This window comes from Ammospiza nelsoni, chromosome 6 (assembly GCF_027579445.1).
Source record: "Ammospiza nelsoni isolate bAmmNel1 chromosome 6, bAmmNel1.pri, whole genome shotgun sequence".
Lineage (NCBI taxonomy): Eukaryota > Metazoa > Chordata > Aves > Passeriformes > Passerellidae > Ammospiza > Ammospiza nelsoni.
The window spans coordinates 41,095,938-41,112,745 of record NC_080638.1 but is presented as its reverse complement, the minus strand read 5'-3'; the positions used below and the strand labels follow the sequence as shown (position 1 = coordinate 41,112,745).

General features: G+C 39.5%; 2 protein-coding genes across 3 annotated transcripts; one reads left to right on the top strand and one right to left on the bottom strand.

The window, feature by feature from the left end:
• The first annotated feature begins 347 nt into the window (after positions 1–347).
• TRAPPC6B (trafficking protein particle complex subunit 6B) lies at positions 348–5,672 on the top strand. Its single transcript, XM_059474281.1, has 6 exons — positions 348–944; positions 1,025–1,092; positions 2,140–2,257; positions 3,682–3,765; positions 4,796–4,889; positions 5,495–5,672. The coding sequence occupies exons 1-6, from the start codon at positions 864–866 to the stop codon at positions 5,524–5,526; spliced, it is 477 nt and encodes a 158-aa protein (XP_059330264.1). The 5' UTR covers positions 348–863; the 3' UTR covers positions 5,527–5,672.
• An 860-nt stretch (positions 5,673–6,532) lies between these two features.
• On the bottom strand, positions 6,533–14,678 carry GEMIN2 (gem nuclear organelle associated protein 2). Of its 2 annotated transcripts, XM_059474278.1 has the most exons (10): positions 14,539–14,678; positions 13,988–14,072; positions 12,636–12,725; positions 10,662–10,721; positions 10,393–10,503; positions 9,767–9,811; positions 9,012–9,080; positions 7,580–7,690; positions 7,312–7,370; positions 6,533–6,994 (listed from the first exon to the last, which is right to left on the bottom strand). In XM_059474278.1, the coding sequence occupies exons 1-10, from the start codon at positions 14,658–14,660 to the stop codon at positions 6,955–6,957; spliced, it is 792 nt and encodes a 263-aa protein (XP_059330261.1). In that variant the 5' UTR covers positions 14,661–14,678; the 3' UTR covers positions 6,533–6,954. The 2 variants fall into 2 exon arrangements, with proteins under 2 accessions (XP_059330261.1, XP_059330262.1); XM_059474279.1 differs by lacking the exon at positions 10,393–10,503.
• Positions 14,679–16,808: the final 2,130 nt, after the last annotated feature.

The following is a 16,808-nucleotide window of genomic DNA, read 5'->3' as shown; positions in this document are numbered from 1 at the left end:
GCCGCGGGCCCGGACGGCGCAGCCAATCGCACCCCGCTGGCCCCGTCTGACCGCCAATCACCGGGCACGAGAGGAAGGGGCACGCCCGCCAGGGTGGCTCGTCAAAAGCGGTCACCAATCACAGAGCCCAGAGGCAGACTGGCATCTCGGCCGCCCAACTAGAGGGACGCTCTGCCTGCTAGCTCGACGAATCAATGAAGGGGGCGGCCGGAGTGACACGACACAGAGCTAATAAGAACTCAAGCGTCATTTCTTCGTAGCCCAATCAGAAAACCACTTCGGGGCCGCTTGTTCCCACCCGCCCAGGACACATCCTGCTTTCCTCTATGAGGCCGAGGAGCCGGCATGCTCGGGACTCGGGAGAGAGCCAATCAGCGCTGAGCTACCAGAGGCGCCTGTGCCCGGCGAGCCAATAGACGGGGCCGTTAATTAGCGCTGGCTGTGGTAGAGGCCTGACGGGGCCGCTGCTGCCCTCACATCCCCCCGGAGAGCGTGGCAGGGCAGCTCGGCGCTGGGCGTCAGGCATGGCGCCCGGGGCGGCGGCGAGGCGTTAAACCACGCTCTTCCCCAGCTGCAGCCGACGTCGCTCTGCGGCTCCCGGCGCACGGGCGCTCTCTCGGAGGCAGTGACACACGCACGCCCCGCCTGCCTCCAGCAGTAGGGTGGGCTGAGGGGCGCGTTTGATCCCCGACCCTCGCTCAGGACTCTGCGCTGCCGGCGGCGCCCGAGTCCGCGGACTCTACAGAGCCTTAACCTGAGAGCCGCTTTCCTAGAGCTTCCCCGGCCCGGCCGGTACTGCTGGGCCTCGGCCGGGATCTCCCGCGGGTGTCCGGGCCCGCCCGGAAGGGGCGGCGGCCCCGGCGATGGCGGACGAGGCGCTGTTCCTGCTGTTGCACAGCGAGATGGTGGCGGGGCTGTACCGCGCCGCCGAGCAGGGCGAAGGGGTGAGTGGGGCCGGGGCCGCCCCGGGGCCGGCCGGCAGCGGCCGGGGCTGACGCTGTGGCCGGGCCCTTGTGTCTTGCAGGAGAACGGGCGCTGCACCACCAAGCTGGAGAGCATGGGCTTCCGCGTCGGGCAGGGGCTCATCGAGAGGTGAGTCCAGTCCCGGCGGGCCCTGGCAGCCGCTGCTCGTTCTCGGGGCTTTCACCGCGCCGGCAGAGCACACCTGCCCGGGCAAGGTGCGCTGGTTTGGCTGGACGGAGAGTGCGTTCCTCTTACCATCAGTCATTCTGGCGTCTCCTCTTTTCGTATTTCATTCTTGTGAGGACCTGTGTTTGTGTATCACGGGACGGTTTTGGAGTGTGTTGTTTTCCTAGTGCTTCCCGTCATGAAGACCGAGTCAGGGTACACGGTTACTTTTAATACTTAAAATTATCTATAATTCTACTTTGTGTAGACTTTTGCATGTTTCCTGCTTCTGGTACGTTTTGTGACTTCATTCTTTTTCTGATTTACTTCTTGAGCATAATTTTGTGATTGGTCCTCACTGTATTTCATTTTTGTAAAGTGCCCTCAGCCCTTGCGACTCCACGGCTGAGCAGCTCTGGCCCTCTGGGGACGGGCGGTGGCACTCCAGCGCCCTCCGTCCGAGGTCGTGTGCAGACTCCTGGGTTTCTGAATCATGCTTTTGTTGAATAAAGTGGGCCTTTAGTGCCAGATAAACACCTTCATGAGGATCTGAAATAAGCAAGAGAAAGAAGTTCCTTCTGAGAAACGGGAACAAGTTTTATATACTTGGGCCTATGTTAGAGCTCTGTTGCCTAATTGAAGGACACCTTTCAAGAAGTAGTATAGATGTGAGCATTTTATTTATCTTCTATTTAGTTACTGTTTTGAAGATAAAACTGATGGAGCACTTTCCACCTTTCTGTATGTCAACTATGTTTGATAATAATGGAATTAAAACTATTTGTTGTGCTATCATATTGCAGATGCTAAGATAACACTGTGTTGCTCTTAAACTAAAGTACTTGATGAACGGACAGTGAAGCTACAATGATACTGTGCAATGGTTGGAAAACTAATTTCTATAATAACTTTAAAAATTATGTTGTATAGTACCATTAAAAATATTTCTATGTTTAATTGGTCAGGTTATGTGTGCCATCATTATTGATATATTTCTCACTTTTCTCTTAGGTTTACAAAAGACACTGCCAGATTCAAGGATGAATTAGATATTATGAAGTTCATTTGCAAAGACTTTTGGACAACGGTATTCAAAAAACAAATAGATAACCTAAGGACTAATCACCAGGTACTAATGCTGTAGATTTAAATTTAACTTAGAAAGGTGGTGAGAGTTTTGAGTTGCTAGTGCATTTTTTATTTTTCTTGGTCTAAAACTAATCACCAGATAAGAAATTCAAAATGTTCCGTATTTGTTTTGTTTAAAAAGCTTGTTTTTCAATATTCATATTATCATGTAGCTTTAGAGTACAATTTAAAAATTGCCTATGATGTTTTTATTGCCACCCTGTTTGAAAAGACTAAATGGTTTGAATTTCATAAGCACTGTTGCAGTGTGACAGAAAGGACAGTAATGATTACAGTTGATTAGCATTTAAACAAGAACTTTTTAATCTGTCTCTTAATAAATGTTAGTAAAAATAGTGAAAAAGTGATGTTATTGTCTAAACACCTATTTAAATAAAATAGCTGCAGCGAAGTGATTTTTTTAGTTTAAAGAATGTTGAGAGCTTTCAGCAGTTGAGACAGTTGTAGTCTATTGAAAATACTTGTATAAGAAACAGTGGAGAAAGTTCTCAGATTTGCATGTTGGTGACATTGTGCTGTATCCATGTGCTTTCCTGTATCAACAGCCACAGTTCTGAAAGCCAGACCAAAATAACTTAAGGAGCCATTTTACTAGAGTAAAAAATCTTTTTCCTAATTGAATCACTTGGTTTCCTTATGGCCATTTCCCTGTTGTGTCAAATTAGGAAGAAGAGAATTTGTACTAGGATTGTGCCAAATAAAATATTTTTCAGTGACTTATCAAGTAATAAGAGATAATTATTACTTTAGAAATCTGGGGTTTAAAATCAAAAAAGCTGCAGTATTGAGCTTCAGGGTCTTAATTGTATATGCAGCCTTAATTTAAGTTCAAGTGTTAGGAAATTCTGGAGTAGCACAGTCAGTAGCAAGGAAATTAACATGGCAGGTGTAGCTAAAGCCATACTGTGTTTATACTTAAGATGCATATTGTTGCACTAAATTGTATTGTAGAAAACACCAGACTTTAACTTTGATTGTCTGCTAGGTGTAGTTGCCTGTACTGCTATTAAGAAAATAATTCCCACTGAATTTGAGAATAAGAATAGAGATGTGCAAAACCCTGTGAAGATGGATATTTGAATGTAAAAATCAGTATGCATTTGATATATTACCAAAGACTTTCTAGAAGGAATGTACATAAACATTTTTTAGAGGTAACTGATCATATTATTATCTAGAGGTTTTTTTTGGTATACTCACAATTAAGAAAATTATCTTTTGATATTCCTTAAGTAAGTAAGTAAATAATACAATCTAAACTTAAATCACTTATGTCTTAATCTACAATTTTATTTTTCAGCCTGAGATCATATATATTTTATCTACAAATCAAATCCACAGAAAATGTGGGTTTTATATTACTGCGCATTTAACTAAAACCCTCAATTTTTTCTTTTTAAACAGGGTATTTACGTCCTTCAAGACAATAAATTCCGTCTCTTGACGCAAATGTCTGCAGGAAAGCAGTATTTAGAACATGCACCAAAGGTACCCTTTGATTCTGTGCGGAGGAGGGTCTGCCAGTTTCATCTCCATTACCTATCTGTTAATAACTTTACATTTTGTAATTAAATGGATACAAACTCTTCTGAAGGGCACCTAAAGATCTGCCTTCAGAACCTGTGTGCTTCTTAGAAAGGCACCCTGTTTTAGAAGAGTGGATTTGATTTATAGTTCAGAAAATGGTCTTGGTTATTGTGAAACTTGCTGCTGTTATATTTGAGTTACTTCATGGTGCAAGTGCTTGTCTGCCACTACCTGCTACTGTCACACAGATTCTTTCTCTTCAGGAAGTATGTCTTCAGAAACTTTCTTTAAAATTCCCAGAACACATGTGGAAGATGCTATTTGTTACATAAAACAAGGTTCTGAGATGATGTGAATGTTCAGAAAGATCTTCCACCAATTAAAAATAGTTTTGAGTGCAGATGCTGAGTTATGGTAATTGTTCAGGTAAAATCAGTCCCTCTGCAAAACCTATCATAGAGCACTTTGGCTCAGGTGGATTAAAAAATGGGGCATTCAGATCTATTTTATGGTTTCTTAATTCTTGATCTTAGTCCTCCCAACTGGCTGTGTCCTTGGGATTATTTTTTTTTTGTGTTTGGTGAAATGTTTCTTCTATTTTGCAACACACATTTTAAATATCTGCACGTGTTTGTATTCTAAGGTATGGCCTGCACAAGAATGCTGTCTTGGACTGTTTGTCCTTTGTTGACTTCAGTACCAGTTGCTAATTTCAGCCAAGTCTTGGGAATAATTGTTTTAAGGATATCAAGTTCCTACAGGTTGAATGGAAAGAGAAGATGACTCAAAATACAAAATAATGAGAACAATCTATGTAGTGAGCTCCACTCTACCAAATATTGGAGCTTTCATCTATTAGAGACCTGACAAAGTCTCTCAAAACCTCCATGGTTTTCTGTTGTCCAAGTATTGTGTGCTTGAGTACTTGTTTTCCATCTTTATCAACAAGCTTCACTGTTGACACTCATTTGAAGTGCAACTTTTTATTCAGTATTTAGCATTCACCTGTGGACTAATCAGAGGAGGCCTATCAAATCTGGGAATAAAGAGTATTGTAACAGCTGAAGTTTCATCAATGCCAGCATGTAAGTAGTACTTGGAGTATTCAATTATTAGCTCACTTGGTAACTTTCCTGACTTTGTGTTGCTGTTATAAGCATTTTTCAAGGTGGGATTTGTTTGAAGCTGCTGGGCCATAGGAGTCCATGTGAACTTCAGGATATGGCTTGTTCCTATATCCTTTAGTATTTAGAAAATACTGGTAGAGGATAAGCCTCCATGATGTTGAGTGAAAAGTAAAACTAAAAAGTTGTATTTAAATTTAGAAGCATCAAATGTGTAAGGATGTGTGTCCAGAAGGTTATTTGCACAAGCTCTTTCTCTATAGGACTCATTAAGGATGTTAGTAAGTAAAGACCATTGTAACTACATATGCTGCTCAATTAAAAGTTTCCACAGACTTAGCACAAATTTTAGGTTTAGCTGACAAAACTTCTGTGGTGTGGGACACAGTCAACTTACAGACAAAAAGAAAAGAGAGAAGCTGTTCAGCGCGGAACTGAAATTTAAATGCTAAATTTAAATAATGGCTCAATTAATTATTTCTTTGAACAAAATTTTACAAGAAAATAATTACTTGGAGAAATAATTCTAATGGTAATAATGTGATCTGACTCTGCTTTTCCTGCAGGTAAATTTCAGGTGATGATACAGAAGATGTAGAGCATGTTCAAATCTGGGTATCTACTTTAAAAAGCCTTTGTATGTGGATTCAGTATCTTGGCTCATTCTTGTATATAACATGTAAATTATTGCAGTGTGCAGCACAATTCCAAAATATATAATAAATGCTCATAGAAATAACTTAATGCTTGTGTCTTGGTATGATATTTATTCTATACTAAAGTAATAATTTATACATGGTAAAAACCATGTACTCTACATATTCAGCAAAACCTTTCAATTACCAAAACAGCCTGGAAGACCAGAGACAGAGTTTGAGAACAGAGAAAAATCCTGACCAAGACTAAATTTGAGTAAGAAATGAATGTGTGTTGTGTTGCCTGACTTGAATGCCCAAGTGCTACCTTTGCCCTTTCACTCTGGGAGGCAGCCCTACAGGGAGGGCTGCAAAATGGGTGATACAAACCTCTCACTTGGGGTTTGGACTTTGGACCACTGTGGCTCAAAAACTTGGCTAGTCTTGAGACATGGGCATCTCTACTCTGTTTTTAAGACAGCTTTTGTATTTCTTTGATGGAGCCTGTTAACACATGAGCTAACAGCTCACACATCATTAAAGATACTAGGTGGAGACCTTTGTAGTGTTGTAGTTTGGGGCAGTAGAAGAAAACTTGTTTTTGCATAGTTCAAGAGTTTCTCCTGTCCTTTAAATTAGCAACTGCTCCTTGTGTCAGAATGTGTTATACCTAAGGTTGTCTATACTGGCTAAAGAAGGAAATTTATTCTGTCTTGTTGTGTATAAATTCAATATTAATGTAATTGTTTTTAATTGCTAGCTATGGTTTACTTCTGTAATGTACTGCTCAAAAAGTAGTTATGTTTGTTTTACTGAAACAATTGTTCCAGTAACATGCTGGCTATTGTTAAACTGCTATGCAGTGCTAGAGCTCAGGCACCAAAACTTGAAAAAACACATTCAGCCCTAACTCTAAATTTCTATAGTAAGGCTGCTGTTAAATAATATGGAGTAAGAAAACCCACAATGTTTAAGAACAGTCTTTAAAATCCTTTAGTTTTATTAAAAAAGTCCTCAATAAGTCTTTTAAAAAAAGAATAATAATTTGTAATGTAACCTCAGACTTCACCTAATAGCAGTGTCCATAGATTACTCAGATTGTAGAAATTTCTAACCAAGAATGTAGTTTACAAAGACAGGAGCTTGAGAGATGATGCTGGACACTTCAGTTACCACTTTACAATGATGGTGATGATGGTATTGGAGACACTGACAATGTCAGCTAAAACTCAGCTGAAGTTATTCACAGCTGTCCCAAATGCATTAGTGTGAGGGTGTTCTGAAGGGATTGTGTAATACTCCAGGTCTGAACAATGCAGTCTCTTGCTGTTAACTCTGATAATGCTCTTTGTACTGTGGCAATGCAAAATACTGGATATTCTCAAAACAGCCTAGGAAGGCTCGTCAGCCAGGTCACGTTGATCAAAGTACCTAGGAATGAAGTGGAATATGGTAAGAAACCTCCAATGCAACATATTCCTTACTTCAAGTTGTCCACCCATTGCTTTCTAGCTCATCTTTTAGTGTTTCTATAATAATTATGGCTTCATGGTTCAGGGGACTCTGAAGACAGGAATAAGCTTACTTTGTTCTTAGGTGTATTGAAAACCTTTCAGCTAAATATATTTGCTGCATTGGCCCAGGGTACTTTTCTTTACTTTCACATTTAAAAGGGTTTAGGTTAGTACAAATAATCACAAATTTATGCTGGACATACATTACTGGTTGAGGTGTATAAGTTGCATTACCTACTAACTAAGCAGATTATCAAGTTCAGAGCTGATATTTGTTCTTCATTCTTGCTCTCCTGGAAAAGAGAGAAATATTACAGCAATTCTTTTGTTAGCTGTGACAAATAGAGAAGCTGTTACAAGCCATGCTATGTGTATTTGTAGTCTTCCCTACATTCTCAGGCAAACTTTAGACATGAAAAATTAATTATTAAGACTTCTGAAAAGTGATCCTCCTTACCTGCTAAATTCACCAAGTCCTCTGCACAGTTATATTAAATCTTACCTCCAGTGCCCTGACTTCTGAACATCGTCTCGCCAGCTGTCGAATAAGGGAGTGAGCTTCAGGTAGCAAAGGTTTTTCAAGGCATGCCAGCAGTGCATAAAACCATCTACCCTGTGAGGATTCAAATAACAGAGTTTTAATTCTGAGCATTTCCTTGAAGATTCAAGCAATTCATGTTATATAGAGCAGGACTGAAGTGTATGTCTCAAAACTGCATTGAAGTGCTATATGCAATAATTAAATTTTCTAAACCATATTAGACACTACATGGTAGAGTTCTGTGTCTCTAGATAAGATTCTTGTGACCCCTACTCCTGGGTTTCCTAGCATGTTTTTAATGCTGGCTAAGATATAAACTATTACAGCTGATGCTATTATAGTCCTAAAGAAGGATTATTTTAATAATATCTAAACCATTACTTGGCTATTAAAGTTTTAACTTCACAATCTGTGAAAAAAACATTCCTGAAGACAGAATGCATGAACTCAGATCTTTATGGAATTAGTGGTTAGATCTGCTCTAAGATTTGCACCACTGTGAAAAGATGTTCTTTGAGTTTACATCTCTGAATTCTACTGCATTCTTACAAACCTAATTTCTGGTACCAGTCTAACTTCATAATTTAATCCCAGGGTCTAGTGGCCTTCATTTTGGGACCTAACATAAAAGTCATTGTGCACATTCTCTGTCACATACATACTGGTTAAAAAGAAAACAGTCTTCTACAGGAAAGGACAGAACATGAAAGGTCTTTAAGTGACTGAAGAAAACCAGTGAAACTATGCTAAGCATCATGTAATTATTCATTACTCTTTTTCTTTGTGGTACTGAAGGAATGAGAAGCATCCACCAAGGTCTTATGTAGATATGGTGCCCTTACACTGCTGGTCAATCTAGTTGTGGCCAAACTCCATGCCAACGTAGCCTGTCAGTCAGGAGTCCTTAGGTTTGATTTGTCACCACATGAATGCAGCTAAGCCTTCTGGTCTGTGCTCAATGTGGAAAGATTAATGTGTCTTTGCCAGCACACTGTAATGTGCCTCCAAACTAAACTGGAGGTATTGGTAAACAATGTGCAGCGCCCTGACAGAACCAAAGCTGCTGGGATCTCTCTTCTCTCCTGAACCTTGATGCTCAACAAGCCTCGTGGCTGAGGTTATGGGGTGAGTGATACAAAGGGAGGATACAGAGGGAGTTTGGGTAGTACTTTTTATGTGTGTATCTGTTAAGTTTTGTAATTTTAGCCTTCCTAAAACAAATGTGAATACTCATTTTAGTATCTAATCAAGAAAGTTTTGAAAGTAACAATATGATACAACCATCTAGAGAACTCTTTAGAAAATATGAAAATAATTTAATAGAAAACTGCAAACAATTTATTCTTTGTTTAATGCATTCATATGCAAGTAGTTAGAATAAATTAAAAATTACCAGTTCTGGAGTAAATTTTTTCTCTCCAAACCAGCTTATCAGGTATTCTAAGACACTGGTTACTGTTGCCTTCAAAAGAGGAACAGAAAGAGACAATATAGTATCTGCAATGTTTTGTTTTGCTGCTCTTCTACCTGAAGGATTTATTATATAAAAAGTATTTCTACTCCACAAGTATTTATTCCAGTTTGAGGTTACATGTAAGGGTAAAGTAAGTGTTAAAGTACTACATTTGGAAAGAACTTTGTATGAAATGAATTAATTGTGTTAATGAAAAGTTATGGGTAAGTAGCTACAGATTAGGAAAGAAGCACCACACTGACTGGTTGGTTGTGTGTAATGGTGGCAAGTGGGAAACGTGGTAAAGGAAAGATAAGTGTGATTCTTCTAGCCTTGCAATGTACATAAAAGTTCACAATCAAATGGAAGAACTGCACTTAAAACACTGAGAGATTTAAAAATATTGTAAAGCAACTATTGGGGTATTCAGCAAAAATTCAAACATTAAATGTGCTATAGAGGAACTACAACAACAAAATACTTTCAGAACTAGTCATGAAAAATCTTTGCTGGTAAAGATACTTGTAACTGAATGTAAGATAATGAATACATTCCTTCTGAGTGTACAGTTAATAGAATTTGTAATAAACAAATGCCTACTCTAGGCAAAGAAAAATAGGTAAGCCTTCTGCTACAGAACATGAGAAATAATGATTTAGGCAATGTCACTATGTGATTCTAAGAGGTAGGCTTACCTGATTCATCCTGCTTACAATACTTAGCAAAGGGGGAAAGCCCACCTGAAAAAAAGCAAGTTGGAAAATGCAAACATTATCACAAACATCTTTGTTCTAATTTAGAACATACTAAGATTTTAATTTGATGTTCAGACAATGGTAGTGATTTGAAAGTCTGTTCTGAGCTTTGAAATTTATTAAAAAAGTATCTTCAAGAAAGTTGAAGGTCCAGTGAAGTATCAGAGCACCTTGCTTCTACTGTTACTTATTAAAGTTTTGGTTTGACAAAATGACATAGTAAAGAACATATTTGTAGGGTATCACATATGAGGAGGGTAACCACATATCACTATGCAACAAAGCACTAAAGCAGACTATGAAGAAAGCTTCCATTCTGTTCAGTGAGAACAAAGTAATGACTTCAGCTGACAAGAGATGAAGGAAGTCTTCAAATTTTGACTGAAAACAGAGACTTAATTCCTGCTTCACTTGGTTTCTGCATAAAAAGAATGTACACTGGGACTTTCTGGGGTTGCCAGAGCTTGCTTTCTATTTGGCACAAAGTGGTAATAAACAGTAGGACTGTTTCTGGCAGTTAGTCTAGAAAATAGCTGCTGAAAACTAACTAGAAGTCCTATACTCACCTTCAAGTAATCAATTCCTAAATTTTCATTATCAGATAGTGCATCTATTTCTGAGTATATTCTTTCCCCGAGGCAGAACTTCTTCCAGCCTTCTTCATCTTCTGATTTTGGCTGAAGTAAATAAAAATCAACGAAAACTGTGTAATGCTGTGTCCTGAAGACACTGGAGAAAAGACTTAAATTGTTGCATGCAACTATAAAGCAAGATTAACCGTGGATTCAATAACTGGGAAAACAAACCACAGAGCAGTGTTATGAATTTTACTCACCATAGTAACATTGCTGTCCAAATGTTGTGATCGCCAGTGATTCCTGTGCTTGTTCAGGCTCTGAGTAATTAAAACAAAGTCAAATCCCAGTTTAACTCTGCAGATATTTTATCCTAGTCACAAATGTATGAAAAGTATATTTTATGACTTTCTATAAATCAGTAGGTATATAGCCAGCACAACTGGCTAAATAATTCCCATGCCTCTTAGCAGAAATGTAATTAAGAATCTCATGCTGGGATTTTGGAAGTAATGTTAAAGCTAAAGGCATTCTGAAGTCTTATTACATAAGGTTAAGCTGATGTAGTAAGCTTTTACAGTCTTCTAGACTTTTCTTGTTAGAACAATCTTAAGAAAAAACCCACTTTGATTTAATCCAAAAGCACTCATAAAGCCAATATCTTGTTTCCTAACAGTGCTGTATCTGTATCAGAGGTCTACAGAATTGTATGAAGGAAGGCAAGTGTGCTTTCTTAGCACATTTCTTCTACCTGGCTAGACAAACTGGCCTGCTTAACAGTTACTTGTAGAGAGCTGTAAATGTTCTGTAGCAGAAGGAATTTGTCTCCCACTCTGGTTGTTCCTGTAGCTGTATAAAAGACCGCTAAAAATGCTCAAAGTAACAGCAGCTGATGCAGTGGTTGAACAAGTGAATTCTGATGCTCTTTTTAAAATACTTTTTAGGATAGTCTCATATTTTACAGTGTTAATTCTGGCACAGATAAGACAATTGATTTGAGCATAAGAGAAATACCTATTCAGTGAGTAAGCCTTTAGATGTCAGTCTCCTTAGTACTGCTAAAACCTTAGACTAAGCCTAATATACAGGATGCAGTGTGATCCCTCACATAAAGAGGGGTAGCTCAGTTACTGTTTACAATGTAGAGGCAGTAGTGCAGATCTCCTCCTTCACTAAATTTTCCTCCCTGACAAAGACATGGTACATGAGCTCCTGCAGAGCTCAGTGCTAGTGACAAGCTCATGGCTGGTCACACCTCAGTACCTGAGGTACTCCTACAATGTAGCATCAATGCACTGTAAACATGCTGTCTGCAGCACTGGAGTCACAAGTGATCTCTACCTACATTTTTATTATATTTTCCATTTCACACTGTTTGAACTGTGCATAGAGAATAGAAGAATCATAGATTTGGGTTGGAAGGGACCTTCACAGGCCATCTAGTCCAACCCCTCTTCCATTGGCAGGGACATCTTAACTAAATCAGGCTCAGAACCCCATCCAATCTGACCTTTAGTGTTTTGAGGGATGGGGCATCCATCTGTCTCTGGGCAACCTGTGCCAGTGTTTCACCACATTCATTGTAAAAAATTTTTTCTTATATCTAATCTAAATCAACCCTCCTTCAGTTTAAAACTTTAGTAAAGCTTAGCTGAACTTAGAACCTTTACCCTTTGAGACTGCTTAATTTTCTATTCTTCTTGTGTTACTTCAAGCAGGGTGCAAATGTATCAGGAAAGATTAAAATCTGTGCTAACTGTACAACCTTACAAATACGTTTTACCAAATCAGTATGTCTCCTCATAATGGTTGCCATCTCTGTCAACAGGTCCCTAAACTGACTTTATGAAGGGACTTTATGAATCTCCTGGTGGGTTAGAATCCACTTGGTTCTTAGTTCATGTTGAACATTTCCTGCTAACACTGTGTTTTAATATAACTGTATAACATTATAGGGGTTTTTGTCCTTCCTCAACTACACCATAGCATTTAACCTAAATACGGACATATTTTTGTTGAAGGAGGATTTCTTAAATGTGACTCTCAAGAGTTTTATCAGAGGTTTAAAAGCCACATATGCTCAATTAGCTTTCAAGAACTTAAAACGCTTGCCTATAAACATCTACCCCGCTACAAAATCATAACACTTCTATACTAGATATAAAGTTATCCCCTGTAAAGCACAGAAATGTTCTATCCAGACAGTGCAAGACTCCTCACAGACTATCTTGTACCTGACGAACAGCTGAGAAATTGGCCACTTGCTGCTGCTGCCACTTGAGCGTTGGAGAGTATCCTTCAGGAGCAGGCTGACATCCAGAAATCTGAGAAAACACTGGCAATAATTATAATGTAAAGAGAGCTTTATAAGAAGAATCCTTAAGAACAAGAGAATCAGTAAATGTTTACTGTCAGGTAAAGAATATCCTTGAAATCTTCATTCAAGAAAGGTAATTTCATTACCATATCCAAGGATGAGTTAAGATTTTGGTTTAGAGAAATTTTTTTTGTTTGACTTTTCTCGTATGTACATAAGGAGGAAAACTAAATGTTCGAAATACATTGTCAAAGAATTACTTAATGTCTTCCTTTCAGCAATTGTTCTGCTTTAATCACCCTGCTCATAAAAAACAGGACACTGTTTCCTTATCTGCGCCAGATACTATCAATCTTAGGCATTCTGCCTGTCAAGACAGTAAGCTGAGGAAGACAGAAGACCATAAAACCATCTAGAAAATTAAGTTTGATAGTTAGGTAAATATATAACCCCTTTAAAGATTGTCATGAAAGGGTTATTAAACAAAATCTTTCTTCAAGTGTTTAAGAATGTCACTAGACACAGATGAGACAGACGAAGAGAATGGCTGTAGAAGTTACAAGGTCAGATCAGTATTAGAAACTTTCTCTGAGAAATCTAATAGTGAAATTTCAGATTACATCATTGTCATTGGAGAACGGCAAACTATTTGAAAATAGATTAAAAACTGTGCTGGCAAGGCATTGCAACAACAGAAAAATCTGCTTCAACAGATTTGTTGGAAAAGTAAGGAAAAATTCCAATAAAATATTCTTCCCAAAAGGAAAGAAGTGGTGCTAGAATTTCATCTAACTTTAGTCAAGCTTAGCTGTACTTACTGCAGTTATGCTAGATACAGACTTAAACCCAAAGACAGGTATGGATATATTTTTCTTCCAAAATGTAAATATAATATAAATAATACAAAATAAATATAAACAATATATAAATAATATAAATAATAAAAACATAATTTTCTTCTAAAATGTAAATATAATTAAATTATTGTAAAATTTAATGCAACATTTGATTTCCTCAGACAGTAAAATAGTCTGTTGCATACTGAATAGTATGGGGATTATCAACTGAATTGGTTAGAAAGACTGCTGTTACCCAGCAGCTGAGCAGGGGTTTCTTCAAACACAGACATTTAATTCTGTAGAAGCTTTTAGAATCTAGCAGCGCCATTTGGTTATGCCAATGACCCCCCAAATTAATACAAACATCATTATAGTAGCATCTTCCCCCTTTTTTTCCCCCCTCAAAACACGTAAAAGCTCTCAAACTTACTGAAATGTTTACTGTCGGCTTCTTTTTCAATTTTCTGGGATCTATTTGCGCCACGACCACGTCAGGACATCGAGCTGCTTCAATCCTACAAAACAGAATCAAGTGGGCTGCATTTTTCCTTTCCTGTAACAGGTCGATACATACCGGATGTCTTTGAAATACTCATAAAAGCGTGGAAGGACCAATCAAGATCCTTGAGTCGAACTCCAGGACAGCCCAGAAATCACAGGGCGCTGTCCAAATGTTTCCCGAACTCTGTCATGCTTGGTTCTGTGACCCACTGCATGGGGAGCCTGTTCCAATGCTCAACCACCTCTGGGTGAAGAACCTTTCCTGACATGCAGCCTAAACCTCCCCTGACACGGCTCCATGTCGTTTCCTCGATTCGTGTCGCCGGTCACGAGAGGGAAGAGATCGGTACTCGCCCCTCCTGCAGGTGTGTAAAACACCGATTATGCCGGCGAAGGGCAGGTCCCCACGGCCGCCCTGGCGCGTCCGGATACGGAGCCCGGCCCCGGTCCCGGTCCCGGCCCGTCCGCGCCGCCACTCACTGGACACGCTTCAGATACTCCTGGGGTGTCCTGGGAGGCACGGTGGGGTCAAAGTCCTCGGCCAGGTCACAGTCGCCCACGGGCAGCAGCCGCGGCATCAGCTCCTCCATGCCCGGCTCCATGGCCGCGCCGCCCCGGCGGCAGAGCCCGCCCGCTGTCGCTGCTCTCGCGAGAGCGGCGGGGCAGGCCCGGCCGGGGCGGCGGTGGTGCCGCGGGGCCCTCGGGGCGGGCCGGCCCCGCTCGGGAGACGCTGATCGGTCACGGTCTGCTCCGGGCGTCTTGGGTGCCCTGGAAACCACCGGAGGCGAATAAAGGAAATACAGCCAAAGAGCAGTGCCAGCAAGGGGTTTGCCAATTCACTGCCCATCAAACTAGGCCTATTTTTGTGGTGAATAGGTGTAAACCTTTAATGACGTCCTTCAGTAGGCTCTGTGCCATTATTCTAATACACTGTAGTTTTTGCCAAAGGTTCTTTAAAGCTCACCCATTAGTACGCTCTTATTTAACCTGTGAACACCCAGTATTCATAAATTGTCCCTTCCTTGAAATGCTTTGAGATCTGTGGTTAAAGTCAGTCACATAGAAGTTAATTATTATAAATTTACACAGAGTTCCCATTCTGGAAGGGTCAATGCCTGAGTTGCTGCTGTGTGAGTTTTTCTGAAGTTTATAATGTGGGAGCATCCACATGGCAGAAAGCAAGGTAGCATTTGCACAAAGGGTCATTGTTTCCCGGGTAAAATAAAAAGCAGAAGGATGATGCTGTAATTGTTTACATTGTGTATTATGAAATTCCTGTTACACAAAATGTCCATCAATATATTGCCTCTCCAATTAGTTCTGCATGCAAAGTCTATTTAGATCTCCTATTTCAGAGTAGTTTTAGATACTTATGACATAAGTTGAAAAAATAATAAATTTGGTTTTTAATCCCCTGCAAGTCTGTATTTCAGTAGTTCTAAATAAACATCTACCTTAACTCCTCCTCTCCAATGGCTTTTGTTTGTTTTAAGGTGTTTCCAAAAGCACCTACGTGTACCAGGGATTTTTTTTTCTCAAACCCGGATCTAACATCCTAGTTGAGTATGCAGCAATTGCAGTCACCACTAGAAATAAAACCTTCCTACTTAAGCCTACAGTGCTAACTCTGGGAAGGCTGATGATCAAGACAAAAACTTTGGTGAGTCCAGCTATATAAAGTTCTTTTCTAATACTTTAGTAATATTCAGAACTTATTTTTCCTATGTGTTGTCAAGTCCAGAACTATGAACCGAAAGAGAATCCACAGATATAAATCCACTTTAAATATACTTTCTATCTTTAGATTACTTTTTCTGGAACTTCCCACTGATACTTGTTAAGAAAAGCAACATATTTTTAACTATTGCAGATCGTCTTCCACAGGTAATAAAATTGTTCCTAACATGTCTTACCAACAAAGCTGATGCAATGGCTAGCAAATATGACTCAGTGGAGAAAGAGGAAAGTGAAACTGGAAATGTATATATTTTTCCTCAACTGCTTAGGCATAAAGGAAGAGTACTTTTCCAAAGAAAGAGTGACCTGCATTAGTGGATATGCCTCATTGGCTGAAAAACCAAACCAAAACAAGGTAACAAATAAGTTCTGCATTATGAAAAATTAAAATGCTTTCAAGTCTACATTCTAGATATGAATATAGGGAGCTAACAAAATGCTTTCTTATAATGAGTAAATGAGTTTATATCTATTTTCTACTTCTTTTCTTTCTCCTTGATTTTCTCTGTGGTTCACACTGTCATAACAGCTGCATGACTTTTCTTCAAGTTTAGAGCATTGAATTATTATGTAATGAAATTTGTGCTGATGATTAATTAAAATATGGAATATATTTTATTTGTAGTGAACTTTCAGAGTAGTATACTTTGCTGTTTTCCCTTCTTGCCTTTTGAGTGTCTTTAAATGTCAGCTGCCTCTTTTTCTCTTATTTATAGACTTCAGGTCTTGCCTATTTTGTAGGTAATTTTCTGAAAATGTTTCACAAGGTACTGGAATGCTTTTGAAATTACAACACTGAGCCACTTTCTGTGCATCTGTTTGAAGTTCCTAGCGTTGTGGGGTTTGGGGGTTGGTCTATTTTTTTCTTTTTTTCTTTTGAGTTCAGAGTGAGAATGGTACATGTCATTGGTAAGCTCTTGCTTAATACTCCCACAAATGGCAGTGTTATTTGTGGATGAGAAAATTTAAAATCCCTCCCGTAAATTCTGCTGTTGCTTAACTGTTCATGTTTT

Bases quoted from the DNA above. Each gene is read 5' to 3' on its own strand.
- TRAPPC6B (XM_059474281.1), top strand. From the start codon at position 864: ATGGCGGACGAGGCGCTGTTCCTGCTGTTGCACAGCGAGATGGTGGCG. The intron at 3,766-4,795 runs GTACCCTTTGAT...CTTTTTATTCAG, and splicing joins ATTTAGAACATGCACCAAAG to TATTTAGCATTCACCTGTGG. The intron at 4,890-5,494 runs GTAAGTAGTACT...CTTTTCCTGCAG, and splicing joins AGTTTCATCAATGCCAGCAT to GTAAATTTCAGGTGATGATA.
- GEMIN2 (XM_059474278.1), bottom strand. From the start codon at position 14,660: ATGGAGCCGGGCATGGAGGAGCTGATGCCGCGGCTGCTGCCCGTGGGC. The intron at 12,726-13,987 runs GTAAGTTTGAGA...GTGTTTTCTCAG, and splicing joins AGCCGACAGTAAACATTTCA to ATTTCTGGATGTCAGCCTGC. The intron at 7,691-9,011 runs GTAATTTTTAAT...GAATCCTCACAG, and splicing joins AAAAATTTACTCCAGAACTG to GGTAGATGGTTTTATGCACT.